This window comes from Protopterus annectens, chromosome 9.part0 (assembly GCF_019279795.1).
Source record: "Protopterus annectens isolate FY-2018-M chromosome 9.part0, PAN1.0, whole genome shotgun sequence".
Taxonomy (NCBI): domain Eukaryota; kingdom Metazoa; phylum Chordata; order Ceratodontiformes; family Protopteridae; genus Protopterus; species Protopterus annectens.
In genome coordinates, this window is record NC_056743.1 from 1,169,096,663 (window position 1) to 1,169,121,380 (window position 24,718).

Below are 24,718 nucleotides of genomic sequence, written 5' to 3' on the forward strand. Positions count from 1 at the left end.
GCGAATGCTCTAGTGGGTCTTTTATTGTGCTTCTGTCCTCCCCTATGTTTGGAGCCATTTCTAAAGGGACAGTTCTGTTTGTTTTCTTTCTATGTGGTGATTCCCTATCCCCTGTGTGCTCATAATCTGTCAGAGAGGAATCCTCTCCTGAGGTACTATTGTTGAAACCATCTCTGTTTATGAGAATGGATCTTGGTCTCTTCTTGGTGCGATTCGGGGCGGACCCCTGGCCAACCTCTGCAAATCTAACAGAGCGGTTAAGCTCAAAGGGACATCCCCTTTGGTAATCAGAATAATCCCTGTGATATTTTTTAATTTTCCTTTCCTTAATGGTTTTCTCATGGTTTGTCAAATCTTTAGATAATTTCCTCAAATGATCCTGAAAACTAGATGAAGACTTATATTTTTTACAATCAGAACATGAAGTTTTAACTTCTTGGATATTCTCATCCACTATCCTCTCATAATATTGTAAAAGAACATTCACAAATAACATAGATCCTGTTTGTAAAGCTTCCTTCCAATCCTTATTCAACTTGTCATCTGGTCTACCTACTAAAGGTTGGAGCCATATTCTTAAGCCCCTAGGGGCAATGTTTTTATTTGAATACGCTCTGAATAATTTTAAGTGCCATATGTTTGACCTTAAATTTTTAAGGCCTTTAGTAAGAGAAAGAAAAGATAGATCACAATCAGATGACATCTGTTGTTCTGCGTTAGTTGGATTACTGCTTGGTGAGGCATTGATCCCAAAGACCCCAATGTCCTCCCGATCAGCACATAATCCTGATAATATGCTCTCAAGGTCCATGCTGTGAATGTATGTCCAAATCTGCTATAGTACTCAAGAGATATGTAAAATGGGGTGGTATTAGTTGACAAACCAAGAGAAACCTAAATGAATAATGTGTTTTGAGCCTAAGTTGGTCTGGGGTACCCCAAATCGGTCCAAGACGAGACCCAAGAAACTGTGCAGCACTCAGAGTGTCCAATATTCCCATGAAATGGAAATGATTCAACAATATAAAGTATTACCCAGGAAAGGTTGAAAAACTGGTAAGGTAGAACTACCAAATATTTATCCAACACATTAATATTGTTAATAAACCCAAAAATGTCAGATATTTAAAAAAATTTTTTCAGAAAATGTACCAAACCTGAATGGTGATACTGACATCTAATATCAATAGCAAGGGTTAATAATAATCTGTGGGTCCTATTATCACAAAATATAGTATAATATTGAATCCACATCAAATGGTGAAACAATAATATAACAATGTAATAATAGTATAAAGAGGAGAAGAAAATCCGCCAATAATATTCAATAAATGATACTGGCAATTGTAGTAGTGTATAAAAAACACTGAATCAAAGATCAAAATGTCATGTGGGAACAGAAAAAATATAGTATGACAACCTAGGTATATAACACATGCAATCCATACATATATGTTAACAATCTTTAAGATGTTCTAGGACTATACTATGTTAAAAACCAATAAAGTCCCATAAATCATAACATTATTTATAGTATGATCAACAAAAGAGCCACCCTAGCTATACAGAAGTGTGATGAAATCACTGACTAATTCCAAAGGGTGTTCACATATATCATCCAACCACCTAAAAATGGTAGTCCCTATATGGTGAACCTGTTGGGCCTCTAAGAGAATTATATTATCATAAATAGGTATATACAAAAATGATAATGTTTGTATCAAAATTGTTGCGCCTTAAGTTGAACAAAAATCATAACAAAGTTGGCTAATTTCTTCCCTAAACTGAACCACACCTATATAAAGATGAACATCCTATATTGGACCATTGCTTGATAATAGAAACGTACAATAATAAAACACACTTGTGTATAAATAATATGTCCCTCAAACAAAGTCCCTACATAAATAAATTCCCTGCATGCACATGGTATACTAGAGTCTTGTACTAATATCTAGCGAAGCACATCAGGATCCAATATCTTAATGTTCGAAAACACTATATATTTCCCCAATTAGCAGAGAAAAAATATACTGGTTTGGTCCGCTAACGCCAAGTGTATGAGGAACAATCTTCAAAAATACATAGGTGTTAAATGCCAAATTACTATACACAAGAAAAAATATCGTCCAAAAAAAGTTTTTTAGTCCCAAATAATGGTATGAAAACCGTCCCACACTGTTCAACACAAAAGAATGTCAATCATGTTCACCATATCAAGTTCTTAATGTATATGCTGTTATACAGTTCCAAAATAAACACCGACTAGTATCAATGATGGCAAAATAAGTCGATAAACTTGATATTTGTTATATTTCAGTCACGAACCACGAGTGTATAAATCAAATGACCAAATGTACCTGAGTGATTAGATAATACACCACGAAGACTTTGCTATATAAATGCAACCTCGCGTTGATGTAATTCCTTTAAGCACAATCCCAAATCAATGGCATATGTATAGTCAATATGAAAAACACTCAAGCATGTTAAAAGTTGTCTCACAATCTTCCAGGTAGCGTAATCCACGAGCTTGTAGGCCCTGCCACAAAGCAACACCACTTTAGTAGTCGTAGCCTCGGTTCCAAAATGCATAGGATATCAGCAACGTAAAAATGGCAAGAACGTCTGTTACTTCAATGAGCATTAGTAAATAACATGTATTATTCATGAGCATAGGTTATTTACTAATGCTCATTGGTTATCTTTGGGTATAAATTTGTTTATTTGATTATACTTCATATGTTTGTTACTCTTACATTGAAGAAGGCATGCTGATGCCGAAACCGGTCTGTTATTTTTGTAATTAAAGTCTGAATTTCCACCATCTGTTTTTGGCTGATTGAATTCTGTTCAACTGTGATTTGCTGGCCAACTGTGTTTGTTTATTATAGCAATAACCCACGTCTGGATGTGGGTAAATCCAGCATTGCCCACACTCAGACATGGGTTATTGCTATTATACAATGACATTATTTAAGAAAAAAATACTTACTTTTCTTAAATAATGTCTTTGTATAAGGGCGATGTGCTGTCCTTCCACCTCTGCACATTTTCTTGAGCCTTATCTGATGTACTGAGCATGCGTTTGGGACTTGCGCTCCCATGCATGCCCAGTACATCAATGCTCGGGAAAGTAAGCAATGGAGAAAAGAAGATCTCCGCTTCTCCGTTTTTCTTTTGTGTTTTTTTTTTTTTTTTTTTAATTAAAAAAAAACCTTTAGGACAATTTCTGGGGGTAGGAGAGAGATAGCATGGACAAAATACAAGGGATATCAGGTACATGTGTTTAGTTTTAAATAACGTACCTGATTTCCCTAGTATTTTCCATGCTGCCTCTCTGGAATGTCTGGAGTCTGGACTACAGATTTTATTTTTATTTTTTAAGAAATAAAAATAAAATTTAAAGATTATACCAATGGAAAAAGTCTGGGCGACTGGACCTTTTTCTGTCACTATATTCTTGGATTTACAACGGCATGCTGGTTAGCCTGGCCAATCAGAGTACACATTTTGGAATTGTAATGGCCAGTCATTGCATAATAACTAATAAACTTTCTGCTAATGTTACTAACTTATCAGAGGTCTTCAGATCACTTTGCAATACTTGATTTCTCATATTATAAGATAATGCTTTTATAATCTTGTCTGCTGATAGAATTTATAAAATTTTTATTTTGTTGTCATTATCATGACCTAGCTATAGCTTTACATTATGTCATGTTAGACATCTAAGCTTTTAACAGTTTGCCACCAGTAAAAGTCCAGTTGTAGAATGTTAGTTTGCACTTCAGAATTTTCTCAGCCCTAGATTACTTTTCATTGAGTTGGACCATTACTCAGGTTACATCATGCACTACTCACGTGCACACATGTGTAAAGCTATACGGCACCTGTGAGATGTTTAATTTTTTTCCCTGGTAACTGCATTCTAATGCTGCAATGATATTCCCTATGATTCTAAGGATGTTTTATACTGCACTGAGAACTTAGCCAGTTATTCCTAGGCTATAATTGCCATAAAGCAGAAGTGAAGTAATTTATGCTGAGTTTGAATCACTCTCAGTACTGTAATTGTTTTTGTTGTTTTAGTCTTTCTAAACCCCTCCTACCCAAATCTTTCATTTAACCTCTCTAACCTATTTTCTCCCAAACAGTTCTTTCTCCCTACTGCCTGCCTTTTGGTCCTTGTGTACCAGACCAGCGGACTATAAACAGGGAACACCACAACAGGGATACCTTAAAACTAGGAAAACAGAGTTTACCTACAGAAGAAAGTGTATGTGATACAAAATTCATCCTAAATTCTGTAAGGGTGAAAACACTCGATCAGGCCAACACTGAGCCCTCCCTTATCTCGCTCTAGATATTTCCGCCTCCCTCCACTCTTCCAGCCATTCCATCCCTGCACCTCCCTACTAGATTCCTATAAACTCCTAACAATCTGGCTATGCTACAGACATTAGCTATAATATCTTACTGACGAGTATGAGACACTTACCTTGCAATCTTTAGCCTGGGGGGTTTTAGCCCACTACGCTCACTTCGCTCCCCTCCCTGCCCCCTATTCCCACCCGCCCTAAGTATCTCTACATTTATTCTAAGCCATAACCCCTCCTTTACATCCCACTAATTAGGCTGCACCACTATTCTCTCCCCTCCCTTACATCTGACACAATCATGCTACTACCTAACATACTAACACTCCTTAGCTGCATAGTTCTAGCTCACATTACATCCTACCAATGCTCCACAGTCACATGCCCCAACAACTTCCATTGTACTCTCTCAACACCTTCCCTCAAACATTTACACTATAACTACACAACCCCAGCCACCAAAAGCTTCTTCCCAATACACATACTCCATTACCAAACACCTAACACACTCAAGAATAAAATATCCCTAAGATACCATAAGCAATTTACTATGTATATAAAACATATCCTAAACACCCTCTCTAAACTAGCTCTCGCTGGAGACATCCATCCTAACCCTGGTCCTCTCAACTCCAACCCAACCCCAGCCCATCTTCCAAAAAAAACCCCATAACTCAAATCATATCCAACAACAAAAAAACTGATCTACTTATATTGTCCCTAAACATCATAAGCATATGTAATAAAATCCAAGATCTACATGCCAGCATAAGCTTATATTCCCCAGATATTCTCATCCTAACTGAAACCTGGCTCAAACCTCACATCAAAAATGAGGAAATACTTCCACCTGAATATAACATCCTTCACATAGACAGATTGTCCAAAAAAGGAGGTGGTGTAGCATTGATATTTAAACACCACCTCAATATCAAACTCCTGAACACATCTGCCCCTCACTACAACAATGAAGAAATCCTTTATGCCAATCTCAAACTAAACCCTCAAAAAAATCTATATCATAGGATGGATTTCCCACCAGGGCAAAATATAACACCCCTAGAAAATCTCTTGAGCTGGGATAATCTATCTCTACCCCAGGAAACCATAATTCTCGGTGACTTTAACATCAACTGGCTATCCTGTAATAACAATCTCCCAAACCTTCACCTAAATCTCCATGGGTTCACTCAACTCATCCAATCCCTGACCCTAATCAATAAAACCCTTAACAATCATACCTTACTTGACTGGATCCTAGTCAACAAAGCCCCTCGTTCTTACCTAGCAGGCTGCTTACCTGACAGTCTCAGTGACCACTCCCCTACTTTCCTAATTCGGCACCACACAAACAGTCTTAAGCCCATTATCCACAGGCAAATACAGAACAATTCCAGCTTTAACCCCAACTCCTTCATCTTCTCCTTCCAAAAAATTAAGTGGTCACCACTAAAATACCTCAACCTAGATGAGGCTGTCCACTTCTTCAACAGTACCTTCCTCTCCATCCTAAACACCCATGCTCCTGTAAGAAATGCCAAAGTCAGATCCAGGCATGCCTCTTGGTTACAAAAGATGACCAGAATCCTAATGAAATCCAGAGATAAGGCCTGTTAAAAAACACTTCTCACGTAAATAATTTGGTAACCTGAAATGTTGTGTGTGATTTGCTAATGTGGCGTCTTGCACAAAGCTCACAGAATTGAGTCAAACCTCTGTGTCCTCCCTTGCTCCCTGACTATGATGTAGTAGTATGCTTTGAATCTGCGGTGAGCATAAAAAGTGGGAACATTTTGGATAATACTAATTCAGCCCCCAAGTTTGCCATACAATTTGGGTCTCATCCTTGCTAAAAAGATTGGGCAGTCCTGACTGACATGCTTGTGTGTGTGTGTGTGTGTGTGTGTGTGTGTGTGTGTGTGTGTGTGTGTGTGTGTGTGTGTGTGTGTGTGTGTGTGTGCACTCACGAGTGTGTGTCTGCTCCCTGGGTAAGTCAGTCTTAGACAAAGTCCCAGCACTCTGGCACACAAAATAAAAAAACTATGGGGTAGATGTCAGTAATTTATTGTTGAAGCATTAATGGATGAGCTTCATCATGAGTCTTAGTAGAAAAAAGTGACTATCAGAAAATGAATGAATGAATTAATTAATTAAATTTCCTTTAAGGCTTTAATAGCTAATATTTCAGGTTGGCTGTGATACAAGGCTGAGAAAAAGCTAAATACTTGTAGGAATCCACTATATCCCCTAATATGAATCACCTAGCAAGTAATAATCTTCCAGTGCTTCTTGGTACAGCCTGAAAGGAGGCACTGCGGCCCCTTCTAAGTTTCTGCAAAACAATTAAAACAGGATAGGTGGCAACAGTATCTTTAGATTAAATTTTACTATCATTATTTATCTACCAGAACTGCTTTTAGGCACTGTGGTAGAGTATACAAAGAACACACTGGTGAAATTATGTGCTGTGGCGCACCTGACTGGCATTAAAGCTGGTATCACAACCAACATGGTGTAGCATAAGCATTTCAAAATTGAAAAAAAAATAACAGAAATAATTCTTTACTTTTTTGTCATATTTCATTTGTTTACGTTTTCCACTTTTTTTAGCTGCTACCACCAAAGAGACATCTACTGAAGCATTTGATACATTACCACTCCAAGATGCAGAAAACCCACCTCCAGAGAATGAGTATGCAGCTACTAAGCTTTCAGAAGGTATGCACCTTATAGAACAGTTACTCAAACTGATAGTGTACAAATGAAAAACTGTGACCAAAGTGAGACAGAGCATTTAAAAAAAAGCTCACTGTTCACTACCTGACAACAAGTGTTAATGTTACATGGTCTTAGCAAGCTGTCAGGATTAAGCAAATAAATAATAAAACATTTATGACTCAAAAACATGAAGTTGAAAGGAACACCTTACAAAGTAGAGTGTTTTTTTTTTTTACTTGAATATATGTGCATTTTATGTTATTGGATTACTTTCAATTTGGTATTGCTCAAAAACACAAACATGGGTGTGCCTATTTTGCAGGCTGAAAATAAACTAACCTAAACTAAACTGCCATTAAAAGCTGTGAATATCAGTAACAGGTAAGGTAACACTTTGGATAAGTGCTTTAACCCAGTAACAGCTGTTTCCACACAAAAGTAATCTTTTTGGTTAATAATATGGTTATAAGTTTACAACTGTTCAATTTTTTATACATTTTTCTAAATGCACTTCCTGTTAGCTAAATAAAAATACAAAATAATAAAATATCATATTTGTTAACACCTACACTAAGTGTACACTAAAGGCTGGACTCAATAAACTCTACTCAGTTCGGTCACTCTGTGTTTGTGTCACATCGCAACACAAACAAAATAGCATGCTTATTTGTATTCAGTAAATGGCTCTAGACAAAGTGTTGAGCCACGCAAACCAGATAAACATCATGGAATTCTAATTAGTGTATAAGCAGCTGAATTATATGCTAATCAACCAATCAAAGCTGGTGGAGCTATTCAGCAAGGTATAAAGGAACTGAGTACATTCCGTGTAGCAATCTACTCTGAATTCCAAAACCTATTGGAATAACGACACAGAAACTACTCAGGAAAAATGAATGTTAGGGGCTGCTGCTGCTCTTCTTCATGTGTATGTGCAATAGGCTCAGCTCTATGCTGCTGCTGCTGATTGGCCTTGGGCAATGAGGAGAAGGGTATTTAAGCCCCTTTTAACTTTTCATGGTTTGCATGAAGTGGGAATAGTAGAGTGCTACAGGGTAGATAGACACACTCCAGGAACTCTGCAATCTTTGTCATCCTCACCTGAGACTAAGGACAAACCGAGGGGATCCCATACCGGGGGGACCAAGGTATGTGTAGCATTTAGAAGTTTAACTACAGGAACCTTTCAGAGACCCACAGGGGATATTTTGGGGTGTTACAGGCATCAGCATTCAGTATTCTTCACCAGTTTCTGAATGTTGTGCTACAACATGCCAGTGATTATATCTATTTCCCCCATACCCTCGACAACAGAGCTAGAACTATGCAGGACTATACCCTATTCTACCCTATAGCAACTTTACTGAAGTTTTGGGTGTAACAGACTGCATGCACATTGAAATCAAAGCACCACCTGGGGAACAGGGAAGGGTCTACATAAACAGAAAGGGGTTTCACTCCCTTAACTCCCAGGTCATGTGTAATGCTAGGGGAATGATACTGAATGTGTGCGCTGGCAACTCCGGCAGTTGTCATGACTCCCATATCTGACACACCTCACAGCTCTACCAGACGTTTTTTAGAGGTGATGGCCTACCAGGCCATTTACTGGGGGATACAGGGAATGCATTGGAACCATGGCTGATCATGGCCATCAGAAATGTACATACAGCCACTGAGGAATGCTATAATGAGGCACACTCTCAAACAAGAAGCATCATAATGCATGTGTTTGGCCTGCTGAGGTCATGTTTTTGTGCCTAAATGCATCAGGGGAGCCCTGCAGTACAATGCCAGTACTTGTGCCAAAATTATTACAGTCTGTGCTGTTCCACACAATATCATCTTGTGACAACAGCTGCAGCATGAACACCAAAGGGTAGAAGCACACATTCTATTACCACTGGCAGGGTCACTACATTTACATGCAGGTGAAGAGTCACAGGGGGGAACCCTTAGCTGCTCTGGGTATAGGTAGACGTATGAGTGCATAATATGCACTCGCCCTGGCCAAGAGGCAATGGAGAGTACTCGTGATGACCACCTAAAGGGAACATTTTTCATCCTATGCACATACATAGAGGACATTTGATGCCAGACAATGCTCACAATCTTTACTTCCCCATGTAATGGCTGTGTACTGCTAGCAACAGACAGAGTCAGCCCTCAATGACAACAGCTGTAACTAAGGACTGTCAAAGTAAGTGTGGAACCTGTTATAGAAAAATAAATGTGCAAGAATATGATTGAATGGAAGATACCTGCATAACTGGTACTTGTAAATGTACCTAAGTAGAATGTGTGTGAGTTGTCTAGCAATGCCATCAATATGTGACATCTGTAATATATACTTATGCAGTTTACCAAATAATCTGCCCCGTGCAACTAAAATATCCACTATAAAAAAGCAGTCCAAAAAGTCTACTTATCCATACATTTTCACAAGTGGAGCAAGAACCATGACTGAAACAGATTCCTCACCTTCAAGTTCCCAGCTACACGGTTACTTTTTAGTGTAGATTCAGGTATCTGAACACTCTGAAGATACAAATGAGGTCTGAACTCATTAGAATCTCTGAATACCAAACTTCTGACTTCATATAGCAGGTGTAAACATAGTGTAGTAGCCTCTATGTCACTGTAAGTTGCTAATGGATTGCAGCTGTGAATGATTACTGTGACTGAAGCAAAACACAGTAATGTACAGGCACCCTTCCCTGAAGGGGTGTGTCAGTGAGGATACACTTACAAAGTGTGGAACTAACTGAAGTGAGCTTTTAAACAAAAGCAAACACCCCACATGTGTATTTCTTTGTCATAATAACACAGTTTCTTGCCTTTGCTGAAAACCGTTCTTCACTGTCATGTATTTGTATCACAACTTTTCTAGAGTTTCTGTGACTTATTTTACTGACTGCACTTTAACAAAGTAATTTTTGTGTTTAAATTACCTGTTTAATTGTTGTAGACTACACACTCAAGTGTGATAGCCATTTCTGTGCATTTAAAGTGTTTTTTGATTGTATCTACTTTATTTTCTGAAAAAAAAAAAAAAAAAATACTTGTTTTCCCACCTTTCTAAGCTAGTTTAGTCCAGTTTTCAGGTTAGTGCTGAATTCAGGGCTGTGTTACAAGTTTCTGTATTTGCCCATACCTTACTTGGATAGAAGAAAGTTTCTCTGTTCAAAGTGAGAGAGGCAGCTTTGAGTAGCCTATCTGTCCCTGGAGGAGTGGTTGTAGCCCAGAAATTAGTAGTTTATTGTCCATTTTGGGCTAATTTCTATCTCTTTCATTTCCCTGCTATAAAACCCGCATTTGCAAGGTTTTTGTGCTAGTATACAGCTCAGCAAGCTCCTGCCTGGTGCCCTGCAGAGTTCTACAGCAGCAGAGAGACAAAAGAGAGACTTTGGAGTGATTAAGTATCATTTTTCTGCATTTTCTTGCTGCCTTTAGCTTTCAACTTAAGAACTCAAATCATTCACTTCTCATCCTGGCACTTGCCCAAAACTCATAGCAAGTACTAATAAATCTTAGCACTAGACCCCCCCCCCCCCCTATACAGTAGAGAAGGACAAGGCTCTCTATTCGACCTAACCAGCCAGTCAGTAAAACAGTTCACTGTATCTATTCAGGCATGTCCAAAGGGCAGTTTCAGGTGTACTCTCCAGTCCAACTGGTGAATCTGGGCATTTTGAGGCAATGTTACAATTGCCTCATGTACACAGACAACCTCTCCTCCTTCCAACAAACACTAATACATGCGAGAGATGCAATTATACAGCCAAACTGGAGGCTAGGCTCTCTCAAACCCAAGACTGGACCAGGCAGTGAAGAAGGAGAAGGGAAATACTTGCATCACACCACCAGTCTCACATAGACCTATGAAACCAGCACTGGCAAAAAACACACATAAATACACAAAAACATATTCGGAGGCTCTAAACAAAAATCTGCAAAAGCAACAGAGACCTCCAAAGCAGACATCCAAGCAACCTCCACCCCCCCAACACAAACCATGAAACACATACTTCACAAAACCAGTGTGCCTCACAATCACAGCCCTTAAGGCAAAATAACATACCCAACAAACTAGTAATAGGTGACTCTATAGTCAGGCACACTGACGTCCCACTCACTAGGCTGAACAAGGAGAAAGTTACTGTTAGCTGCATGTTGGGTGCCAGGATCTGCCATTTAACATAAGCACTCAGGTCACTCCAGAACAAGTACAAATATGACTGTGTCATTGTCCATGTTGGTGTGAATGACCTGAGCCCTACCTCCCTGGACTACATGAAAAGGGACATGGAGGAGCTCTTTGATCACGCAGCCCAGGCTGGTATGACCCTGACCCCGAATAGTATCCTGCCCTCACCAAGAATGATACCACAGTATAGAGAAAAAAATATCAATTTCAACAATTGGCTAAGCTTCTGGTGTCATTCAAAGGGGATCCAGTGTCTGTCAGCCTGGGATGACATGCTCAACAAGCCATGCTGCTTTGCTAGAGATGGCTTGCACCTGTCACCCTTAGGCTTTCGAATACTGGCCAAGGCTCTTGCCACCCCCATAGTGCCTTTTTTAGGCAAGGCTCAAAAGACAAACCCACCACCATAAATAGCACAAGTAACAAAAAACTAAGGGTAATGCTGCTCAATGCCAGAAGTTTAAACCTCAAAATGCATGCACTCGAGGCACTCCTCAGTATGGAGAAAATTGATATATGTGCACTAACAGAAACTTGGTTTAAGCCTCCAGAGAGCACCCCAGCACTACCAGGCTACAACTCATACCATACATTTCGGCCACAAAACCCGGACTGAAATACAAAAGGTGGGGGAGTATCCATATTCATCAAGGATACCCACACCTCCAGGTTAGTGGCACAGCACAATGCTTCAGAGATCATCCACGTGCAACTAACAATGGGCAAAACTGCTATTCAAGTTGTAGCTTGCTACAGATCACCCACCATGTCCCAGGACCCCCACTCCACATTTCTGGAAACACTGGGAAAGATAAAGGTCCTACCAAACACCCTGATATTGGGTGATTTCAATTACCCAAACATTAACTGGGAGAACTACTCAAGTACAAACCCCCTTGCCCAACATTTCCTAGAATTTATAAACTCAAATGCCCTGGATCAACTGGTCAGCACCCCCACCAGAGGTGACAACATATTGGATCTGGTCATCACCAACATGGGCGACTGGAGTTCCACACTGGAGGTCAACCCCTCATTGGTTAGATCTGACCATAAACGAATCACTCTGGATATCCACATTCCGCCACCACCCCCCGTCAAAGAAACCACCGTGAAAACCTTTTCAAAAGTAAACTTCACGTTACTTAAGAACGAGGTAGGAAGTTTCAAAGCCCCCATGCTAAAGGATAACACTGTCCAAGCTGCAAATTCCTTTACTAATGCAGTCTGTGGGTGCCTACAACAATGCATGGATCGTGCTATCCAAAACAGAAACCAAGACTCACTCCTCCAAGAAAAGGAAACCAGTCTGGTGGACCCCTGCCATAAACAAGCTATACAATAGGAGGAGGAAACTAGTACAGAAAAGAGTAAAATCCCAAGAAGGAAGACATCCCTGATCAGTATCAGCAAGAAACTACGTTCCCTCATAAAATCATCCAAGGCTAGCTTCAAAAGAAAAATTGCCATGGACTCCACAGATAACCACAAGGCATTCTTTAGCTATGTCAAGAATCTAAGTGGCAATTCTCAGATCTGCTCAGAGTTAGTGCAGAATGGCACAAAATACACTGACCCGACTGATATACCCAACATCCTGGCAGACAGGTTCAGTGCAACCTTCACCCCCAAAAGGGCCCATAACTATACCAGAAGAATGTAGTGCCCCTGAAATCAGACACTCAGGTTAAAACAGCACTCTCCAAAGCCAAAAACACAGAATCAATGGGACTGGAAGGGTGTCCCAGGCTGTGTCCTACATGAGCTCAAAGATGAATTAACCCCTCACCTAAACACACTGTTTAAACTCAGCGTCTCCACAGGGTACATGCCCACAGAGTGGCACACAGCAACGGTTATTCTGCTCCACAAAGGTGGAGCCACAACGGACCCCAGGAACTATTGCCCTATAAGCCTGACTAGCTTGGTCTGCAAAGCTATGGAGTGCATCATCATGGATCTCATTAACAGAGACATTGGAAACCTCCAAACACTGGACCCTACCCAGTTCGGCTTTGTTAAGGGCAGATCATGCCTCCTAAACCTGGTGGACTTCTTTGAGACAGTTACCAAGGCTATAGATGAGGGAAAGGTGGTCCACACAGCCTACCTAGACCTCGCAAAGGCCTTCAACACAATTTCCTACTCAGGTATTATAGACAAGCTCACCAGCCTGAACATAAACCCCTATGTCACGAGATGGGTTGCCAACTGGCTCACGGACGAACCCACATGGTAAGAGTTGCAGGAGCTAGGTCTGACTCTAAACCAGTTACAAGTGGTGCTCCCCAGGGCTCAGTCCTAGGACCCCTCCTGTTCGGCATATACTTCTCAGAGGTACAGGCAAGCACAGGAGGACTATGGCTGATCAAGTTTGCAGATGACTGCAAACTAGGGGCTATAATTGACTCTCCGGCTGACACAGACATCCTCCAAAAGGGTCTCACTGAGACAGATACCTGGTGTCAAAACCATGGCCTCAAGCTAAATGCCAAAAAGTGCATAGTCATCCCCTTTGGAAAAAACAAAGTACCCACAAACTACCACATAGGTGGTAGCCCCCTAAATACAGAAGATGTAATAAGGGATCTGGGGACCCAAGTAGATAGTAACCTCTCCTTTGATAATCACATTGCCAAAGTGGTTAGAAAATCATTCTATGTGGCCCACCTAATCACAAAAGGGTTTGCATCCAGATTGAAATAGGTCATTGGGCCCCTCTACGCATCACTCATCAGACCCATCATAGAGTACAATGCCCCATTTGGGATGTACCTTACAAGACACTTGCAACAACTGGAAAGACCACAGAAGTTCCTCACCAAGAGGATCACTGGCCTCAAGCAGATGCCCAATGCAGCTCGACTAAAGAAACTCCAGCTGTACTCAGTTGCATACCGCCTACTCAGAGGTGATCTCTGCCTGACATACAAGGCCATGTCCAACCCAGAATTGATGGACGTGCTCCACCTAAAAAAAAACATATCCCCTCGAGCCACACGCTCCAGGGATCTAAAGCTCACCACAACAATAAATAGGACGTGCTAGAGGGATAGATTTCTGTCCCAGAGACTTCCCATGCTCTGGAACAAGATTCCAATCTACATTAGGCAGAGCTCTTTGCTAACCCTCTTCAAGAGAAACCTTGATGAGCGGATGGGAAACAGAAAGTTTACCCCAGGGATCACTTCAATGGCTCTGCTGGACAGAGGCACAGGGAACTAATCTAAGGGGGCAGTGAAAGCCAACACATTCTGGCTAGGCTTATAAATGCCTTCGGGCAGATACCCTAGTACCTACCTATGAACCTATGAACCTATCAACTTGAAAGACAAATGAGAGGATGTGCACTAGAGATTGCAGACATTAGGGAAGGATTCCCAGAATACAAAGAGAAGGCAGAGCTGCAGTTTTGCAAACATATTCATAAATATTGTGTGATCACGCTTTCCATTAATATATTTGCACATGTACAATCAACTGAGATTGTACAATTGTATGAATTGTTTAATACTGGATATAAAATGGTAATTGCTTGTGTGAACATTATTTGATTGCTATTGCAAAGCTGTATCTCTGGCAAACAGAGATAACCCACTACAGCTGTGTTAAGTACAGTAGTCTGATGGTTCAATCCCAGAGCCGTCTAATTTTTTAATGTTTGTTTCACTTTTTTCCTTTACCATGTGTGTGGCACATGGACTAGCATAAACATGGTTCACTGCTTAAGGAAAAAGTGAAAAATTTAATTTCAGTCATCTTATTAAGCACAAACATGCTTAGCAGCATCAGTCAGCACCACTGGTGATAATGACTGGGGAAATTCCACTTGTTAGATGACTGTCTCTGTGGCACAAGGTGTAAATACTGTAAACTGAAAAAAAAAAGGAAAAACAGAGGTAAAGCGGGGTTCGAATTTCACAGTAAATATTTTTAGTGGGGGGGTGGTCATAATGAGTACTTACACAACTGAGTAGTGGCTTTTCCGTGTGTGCCTTGCTTACCAGTGCACAAACATGGTTCACCACCTAAGGAAAAAAGTGAAAAATGGAATTTGGTTCAACTTCCTTTGCTCAAACATGCTCAGTGGTGATGGGCATCCATCAACGCTTTGGACAGTGCTCAGTGTGGAAAATAAACCTGCTGCCTAGCTTTCCCTGTGGCAACAGGTGTGTAAGCGTGGTGAGATATTAGTCAGAACACAGGCTGCACTCCTCATGAATCACTGCACCAAGAGGCTGCTGAAGAGGGACTAAGGTGGGTTTCAGTGCAAGGCTGAGGTTTAGGAACAGCCTAGCCAAGGCTGTCTCTAGTGCAAATAGCATATCATACACTGTGGAGCAGTGTAGGCACCACTACAGTGACCTTAAGAGGTGCAAGCAGCCACAACTTGACCAGTGGTTGGATGAGTTTCAAACTGCTAACACCCCCCCCAGTTCTGTACATGTACAGATCAAGCAACTTGAAATGATATGCAGTGCAATGATGTAGACTTGATGTACTATCTATAGAGTTAATCTGCCCTCCCATGTGTGTGCTCTAGCAGCCTACCGCAGACCGTTTGCCCTCTCCCCCTCCTGTTATCACTACCCTAGAATACATTTATACCTAAGACTGGTACAACTATCCTTGCTGTTTGCTGTCTTCTTCTACCATTAGGTGGCAGCATCTACCAATATAAATCCTAGATATTCTTTATAATCCCAACAAGTTTTATTTTTTCACAAACAGTTGGTTATGAGTTAATATCCTTAGACTGTAAATATATTCTCCCCCCTGGTAAACCACCCTCTGTAAAGGCAGCCTTCTTTTTCTGGCTGGAAATATTTAGCTCATACCTTCCAACTACAGCCTTTAAACTGCTCTTTGCAGATACTTTTTCTGCCATACTCATATCTAGTATTCTTTCCCGCTTCGTTCGCCCTATGGGCTCACTCCGCTCCCCTACCCTGCCCCCATTTCCAACTCACCCCAGTACTCCTAGCTTTATTCCTATCTTACCCCACCCTCTCAGCCTAATTACCCAATACCAGCTCCCCCCTCATTACTCCTCCCACCTATAGCCATCCTTCTTAAACTCTGTAATCTGTACTCCACCCAATAATTATAGTCCCCTCCTCTTTCCTTAAATCTCTAGAATATCTCCATCACTTTTAAAACCCTTTCTTCTTCATAGCCTTCTCTATTTTCATACCCACTCATACCACTCTCTCTTTGCTCCAACATACTCTCCTCAAGTTATCACACCCTCCAGTCCCCCAGCCTCCTCTTTCTGTTCCTACTTCCCTTATACTATGCTACCTCATATTCCACCTATGCTTGTCCAATACCACCTACAAAGACAACTACCATACAAACCCACCTTCCCCATCACTCTTACTCCCATTTCCACTCTATCTCCTCTTCTCTCATTCAGCCCAACCCTCTGCACCTATTCCACCCTAAACTCTTCTCCTCTAAAGTCAAAATTTATGCCTGGTAGATCAATATGGATAAAGGATATCTCCTTCAACAACCTAGTCCAAGCTGGTGATATCCATCCTAACCCTGGTCCTACATCCTTTATTAACAACACTCATCCCTCACCCTCTTCCTCCTATCTCAACACCCTAAAGATTTTTACAATTAATGCACAAAGTCTAAACAACAGAGTACACCAATTTCAAGCTTGGTTAAGCCATAACCAACCAGATATCGTAGTCATCTCTGAAACCTGGCTCAAGCCCTTTATCTCCAACTCTGAGATTCTGCCCCGAGGATTTCATTGCCTCAGAAATGACCGACTAAATAAAAAAGGTGGAGGCACTGCCCTAGTCTACTCCAACCTTCTTACCTTAATTTCCCCCCCAAATTCCAATTCCTCAATTCTAGAACACTGAACTAACTGCTGGAATTCTAAAACTAAATAAACATAAAAATATCTGCATCATTGCCCTATATATCTCACCTGGTAACAATATCTCTACACTCAAAAATATTCTCCTATGGGCCTCTACTGAAATTAACTATGAAACTTATATCCTTGGTGATGTGAATATTGACTGGAATAAAATCAATTGCCCTCTCCCTCCCTATCCATTAACCTCTATAACTTCACTCAAATAATCCTCTCCATCACTCGACCTAACAAAATAAACCCTCCCGGATCCACTATAGATTGGATCCTAGTCTCAGATCCAAATAAAATAACCAATTCTAGCACAATTCCTGATACCTTTAGCGACCACCTCCCAGCCTTCATGCATCGCTCAACTTGTTCTTCCCCACATCAGCATCAGTACATTCAAACTCGTAACCTCAGTAGCTTCAACCCAACTACTTTCTCAAATACTTTCAAACAAATGAACTGGCAAATTCTAAATATCCTTCCTCTTGACAAGGCTATAGAATACTTCAGCTCTGTCTTCCTTGATACTTTAAACTCACTAGCCCCACTAAAAAAACAAAAGGATAAAAACTAAAACTGCTTTTTGGCTATCCAAAGAGACAAAACAGATTATGAACCAGAGAGACAAACTATGGAAGCTTTACCAAAACAATAAACTGGACAATACCTTGCTCCAATATAAACAGCTCCGAAACCAAGCAAAACGACTAATCACCAAAGACAAAAAAATCCTACTATATCAAACTTCATTCCAATAACAATAAAAACCCCAAAAAATTCTGGAACTCAGTAAACTCACTCCTCAATCCAGGCTCCAAGAATAATCCCTGTCCTGACCCAAGTAAATCTGATCTCAAACTAGGCTCTGAATTTAACTCATTTTTCATAGACACTATTACTACCCTCACCAAGACATTTCCCAATAATAACCCAACTGCTCTACACTCTCCCCTTCTAACTCACCTCATTTGTTTGAACTCAAACCCATCTCCACTAACTTTATAAAAAACTTTTGTAGAAACTTAAACCTTGCTCTAACGCTCCCGACAATATTCCCTCTTCCTTCCTAAAATGTGCTGCTGATGGCATTGCACTCCCAATCAGCATCATTATCAACCGATCCATAAAAGAATCATACGTTCCCAAACTCTGGTGCTCAGCTTATATTCTTCCTCTTCATAAAAGAGGCAAAAATACCAGCATCTCAAACTTTTGCCCCATTGCTTTGCTCTCACCAATCTCCTAAATCCTAGAAAAATGCATCCACCTCCAACTTATCCCTTTCCTGACCCAAAACAACCTTCTCACTCCTACCCAGCATGGCTTCCATCCAGGCCATAGCACAATAACCACTCTACTCTCTTTCCTAGGAACTGTCAATCGAGCCCGAGATTCAGGCCACTTAGTTTCTACTGTTTTACTCGATCTGTCTAAAGCCTTTGATACTGTTTCCCACAAGCAACTTCTCTGTCATCTCTCAAACCTTAATCTCTCACATAATGCTTTATCCCGGTTCTCCAGCTATCTATCAGACAGATCAGAGGCAGTCAAATGGAAGAACTCCATCTCTTCCATCCTACCTACCCCAACTGGCATACCACAGGGATCCATCCTTGGGCCAATGCTTTTTGACATCTTCATCAATAACTTTCACACCGCTATTCCTGATGCTAAAATCATTAAATATGCCTCAAACCTCTCTGAATTGCTGACTAAACCCCAAACTGCCTTCTCAACAACTGAAAACTGGATGCGCCAAAACCACCTCTCTCTTAGTGCAAATAAATCAAAGATTCTACTATTCCCTCCCACAGACCCCCTCCTATGATAAAAACAACTTCAAAGTCTATAGTCAAACCAACTCACCTGTAGAAGTAGTCCCCTCTGCCAAACTACTTGGCATTACTGCAGATGAACACCTCAAGTTTGATATTCATATTCAACAAAATATTAAGAAAACCCACCAAAAGCTAGGTATGCTGTATAGGAATAATCACTTTCTCTCTAACTCTACCAGGCAAACTCTGGCCTCAACTTATCTTCTTCCTTCCTTATTATACAGAGCCCCTCTCCTAACCAACCTTTCCTTCTCTATCACCTCTAAACTAGAAAACTGCTACAACAAAATCTCTAAATTTACCTCTAAATCTAAAAATACCACCCATCACTGCCTAACCCTACAATCCCTGAATTGGCTTGAACTCCCAAACTACCTAGACTATCTCCAACTCACTACTGCACATAGACTCATATTTCACCCAACAAAATGTTCATAGGTTCATTCATAGGTTGGTACTAGGCTATCAGCCCTAGGGCCTATACAAGCCTAGCCATAACAGTTCCCTGGCTATTTCTTCCCACATTATTTACTTTCCTGGACCCTGTCTAGCAGGGCGACTGACGTGATCCCTGGGGTGAATTTCCTTTCTCCCATCCAATCGTCAAGGTTCTTCTTGAAGAGGTCCAAAGAGGCACTCTGCTTGGCATGTATGGGCAATCTATTCCAGAGTCTGGGGAGTCTCTGGGTCAAGAACCTATCCCTCCAGCATGTTTTGTTTATTGTGATGACAAGGTTTAGATCCCTGGAGCGTGTAGCTCTGAGGGATTGGGATTTCTTTAAGTGTAGCATGTCCAACAGCTCTGGGTTTGACATGGCCTTGTATGTTAAGCAGAGATCGCCTCTGAGTAGATGATATGCGACAGAGTATAGCTGGAGTTTTTAAGGTGGTCAGTGTAGGGCATCTGCTTTAGGCCTGTGATTCTTTTAGTGAGGTATTTCTGAGGCCTTTCCAGTTGTTGCAGATGTCTTGAGAGGTACATACCAAATGGGGCATTGTATTCTATAATGGGTCTAATGAGGGATGAGTACAGTGGGACAATGACCTCCTTTTTCTGGATGAAAAGCCCTTCGTGATGAGGTGTGCCACATAGAAGGATTTCCTGACTGTTGTGGCGATGTGGTTATCAAAGGTGAGACCACTGTCCACCTGTGTCCCTAAGTCTCTTATCACACTTTCTGTGTTTAGTGTACTGCCACCTATATGGTAATTCATGGATACATGTTTTTTCCCAAAGGGGATAACAATACATTTCTTGGCATTGAGCTTGAGCCCATGGTTCTGGCACCAAGCATCTGTTTCTGTAAGGCCCTTTTGTAGAGTATCCACATTATTTGGGGATTCAATAATGGCTTCCAGTTTGCAGTCATCTGCAAACTTTGTTAGCCAGAGTCCCTTAGTGTTGACCTGTACTTCAGAGAAGTAGATGCCAAACAAGAGCAGCCCCAGGACTGAACCCTGAGGTACTCCACTTGTCACTTGTCTGGAGCTGGATTTGGAGTCGGCTACTTTTACAGTTTGGGTTCTATCAGTAAGCCATTTAGCAAACCATTGGGTGACATAGGGATTAATGCCCAACTTAGTAAGTTTATCTATGATTCCAGAGTGGGGGATGGTGTCAAAGGCCTTGGCAAGGTCTAGATAGGCTGTGTGGACCACCTTACCCTTATCCATGGCTCTGGAGACTGATTCAAAGAAGTCAATCAGGTTCAGGAGACAAGATCGGCCCTTCACAAACCCAAACTGGGTGGGGTCCAGTGTTTGAAGGTTGCCAATGTCTTTGTTTATAATTTCCATGATAATACGCTCCATGGCCTTGCAGATAAGGCTTGTCAGACTGATGGGATGGTAGTTTCCGGGATCCAAGGTGGATCCCCCATTGTGGATTGGGATAACTGTAGCTCTGTGCCACTCAGTGGGCATGAAACCTGAGGTGAGGCTATGATTAAACATGACACTTAGGTGAGGTGCCAGTTCATATTGTAGTTCATGTAGTACACAGCCCGGGATGTCATCTGGTCCCATGGATGCTGTATTCTTGGCTTTAGAGAGTGCGTTTTATACCTGTGTGGCCGTTATTACTGGAATTTGGCAATCTTCCGGTATTGGGATGGGCCATTTAGGGGGTGAGAGGGGGGTGAAGTTGGCACTGAATCGATCTGCCAGGATATTGGCAATATCCTTCGGATCAGTATATTTAATGCCATTCTGTTTTAGCTCAGAGCAGATCTGAGCATTGCCATTTAGATTCTTGACATAGTTATAGAATGCTTTGTGATTGTCTTTGGAATCTTTGGCAATTTTATTTTCGTAACTAGCTTTGGAGGATTTTATGAGGCATCTCAGTTTCTTACTGAGGCTAGTAAGGGAGTTTTTTGCATCCTAGGAATTTCCTCTTTTCTGCAAAAGTTTCTTCCTTTTGTTGTAAAGTTTGTTTATGGCAGGGGACCACCAGATTGGCTTCCTTTTTTTGGATGAGAGCATTTTGGTTCTATTTGGGATAGCACGATTCATGCATGAGTGGATGTGCTCGTACAATGCCTTAGTGTAGGATTCAGCAGTTGAACTTTCAGTTCCCATCTGCATGGGTGTCATGAAGTTTGTCACTTCTGACTTGAGTAGCATGAAGTTGGCTTTGGAGAAGTTTTTTTATGGTGGTTTCTTTACTGGGGGGTGGGGGTGGGATGTGAATGTTAAGGATGATTAGCTTATGGTCAGACATGACTAACGAGGGGGTGACCATAGGTATGGAGCATTGATTTCCCATGTTGGTAATGACCAGGTCTAGGATATTGGTGCCCCTGGTGGGACTATGGATTAGATCCAGGGCATTGGAATTTATGAATTCCAAGAACCGTTGTGCAAAGGTGTTGGGACATGAGTAGTTTTCCCAGTTAATGGCAGGATAAGTTAAAATCACCCAGTATTAGGGTGTTTGGTTCTATCTTAATATTTTCCAGTATGTTTAGAAAGGTGTAGTGAGAATCTTGGGGTATGGTGGGGGATCTGTAGCAGCTACAATTTGGATTGCAGTCTTACCTAGTGTTAGTTGCACTTGGAGAATTTCAGACACATTGTGTTGGCCAACTAGCCTGGTGGTGTGAATATCCTTGGTGAATATTGACACTCCTCCACCTTTAGTGTTTCGGTCCTGGTTTGGTGGCCAAAAAGTGTGGTAAGAGTTGTAGCCTGGTATTGCAGGGGTGCTCTCTGGAGCCTTGAACTAGGTCTCAGTTACTGCACAGATATCGATGTTCTCCATTTTTAGGAGTGCCTTGAGAGAGTGCATTTTGAGGTTTAGACTTCTAGCATTGAGTAGCATTACCTTCAGATTTTGCATGCTTGTACCTGTTACGGTGGTGGTTTTGTCCTTTGAAGTTTGCCTAAAAAAGGCACTATAGGGGTGGCAAGAGCCTTAGCCAGTAACCTGAATCCCAGGGGCGACAGGTGCAGACCATCTCTGGCAAAGCATCGTGGTCTGTCAATCATGTCATTCCAGGCAGACAGATACTGGATCCCCTTTGAATGACACCATAAGCTTAGCCAATTTTTGAAGTCAATCATTTTATCCTTATATTGTGGTATCATTCTGGGTGAAGGCAGGATGCTACTCAGGGCTAGGGTCATACCTGCCTGGGCCACATGATCCGAGAGCTCTTCCATGTCTCTTTTCATGTAGTCCAGGGAGGTACGTCTCAAGTCATTCACTCCAACATGGACAATGACAGAGTCATATTTGTACTTGTTGTGGAGTGACTTGAGTGCATGCATTATGTGGCGGATCCTGACACCCGACAAGCAGATGACTGTAATTTTCTCCTTATTCAACCTGGTGAGAGGGACATCAGTGTGCCGGACTATAGAGTCACCTATGACTAAAGTGTTAGGTACATTGTCTTGCCTTAGGGGCTGTTGCTGGGTGGCACACTGGTGTTGTGACCTATGTGACACATTGGTTGTGATTGGTGTTTGTTTGCATTTCAGCTTCAGAGGTCTTTGTTGCTTGGGCAGTTTACAGTTAAGGGCCTCTGCATATGTGGATTTAGTGTTGCTATATGTGGGTGTTGGTGGTGCGGGTTTAGAAGGGCTATTTGTTGCTTGAGGTGTAGTGTGGGTGTTAACCTTCTCCTCTTGACTGTTTAGCACAATCTTGGGTGGAGAGAGCTTTGCTTCCATTTTGGCTATGTAAGTGCATCTCTCACAGGTTGTAGTGTTGGGTGGTAGGAGGAGAGGGTTGTCTGTGTACAAGAGGCAATTGCTGCATTGCCCCAGTATGCCCAGATTCACCAGGTGGACAGGAGAAATCACCGGAAGCTGACCCTTGGACATGCCTGATTTGGGGCTTTTTTTTTTCTTTGTAAAGTATAGGAGCTGTTTCCTTAGCAAGGTACTTTGCAATTATAGGCTGTTTAGTGCCTGCTATTAATTTCTCCTTGTTAACAAGGAGAGTTCAGTGTTTGTATGAGTTTAAGGCTTCCTAGTGCTTTCCAGCAGGTATTAGAGAAAGTGCTAGTCACAGGGATGCTTAAAGGTAAGATTGAAAAGAATGCACTCTGCAGTGTGCACTAGAGAAGTTAGATGTGAAAGTAGGTAACTTGAGTTTTACCTGTTTAAAAAGTTAAGGTTTAGTGGAGAGTTACTATTTTTAAAACAGCAAGATGGATTGAAAGGGGTGGTCACTTTTGTATTTTGGTACTATGAAATACTGTAGGATGGCCAATAAATTTAAATAATTGAAGGGTGGGATTTCAAAATGATGATTTTGTGATTACTCACATAAGCCAGTGAAAGTAGAGAGAAATGAGATATATGGTCAGATTAACATAAGAGGCAGGCAACTAGAAAGACAGTGGTATTTAACAAGACAACTTAAATGGGTGAGAGGGCGGGAAAAATTCTGCCTGACTCAGAACAGAGAGAGCTGTGGTCTCTTTTGAAGTTTTAATATGCTGTTAAAACAGAATGCAAGCAAAACACAAGGTAAAGAAAACAAACTACAGTATTCAAAATATAGAAAGGCAATACAGTAATACAAAAAATAAAAGCAAACTAACCTTTCCTTCACAGCAAAGTGTAGCAGATTCTGGATGAGCCTTTCTGTCCCGCTCTAACTAACATCCTTCCCCCTTATACACCCAACAGAGCTTTCAGATCTGAAAATCAGAACTTAATTACTATCCATAAACCTAAATGTCCTGCTGGCCAACTTCTCCTATCTTTCTCACTAGACAAAAAATGGAATTCCCTTCCCTCCACACTAAGAACCATACCAAACTCAGAAAACTTCAAAAGCCAACTATTCAAACACCTGTCCACTAAATGGAAATGTACCTGCCTTCACCCAACCTAATCCAAGGGGGTTCTCGCTCTGGTTCCCAAGCTCTACAACTATCATCGTTATCTTCCTATGAGCCTATCCAAGCTCTCAACAATTTCTATAGCTTCTCTCTAAGCCCTCACCTCCTACAGCTACCCCCACACAGCCCAACCTTGTAAATATTGTAAATAGCATTCTACTGTTGATGTGTGTATGTAAAGCGTATTTACATTTTCTTAAAAGGTTTGTATGTAAACTGTTTCCACACCTAACCCATATCTGTTTTCCTCAAATGAAACTGTGTGATCCCTACCTTCAGACTTAATGAATTTGTTAACTATGCATGATATTTAATGCATTTATGAGTAACTA

At 41.2% G+C, this 24,718-nt stretch overlaps 1 protein-coding gene across 2 annotated transcripts in view; it reads left to right on the forward strand.

Annotated features, from left to right (window-relative positions):
• Positions 1-24,718, forward strand: part of LOC122811902 — a 294,398-nt gene that overhangs the window by 39,627 nt on the left and 230,053 nt on the right. For both annotated transcript variants that reach the window (XM_044084055.1, XM_044084057.1), the window contains one exon: positions 6,990-7,097. In XM_044084055.1, coding sequence (XP_043939990.1) covers positions 6,990-7,097 — 108 coding nt within the window. The remainder of the gene's footprint in view (positions 1-6,989; positions 7,098-24,718) is intronic.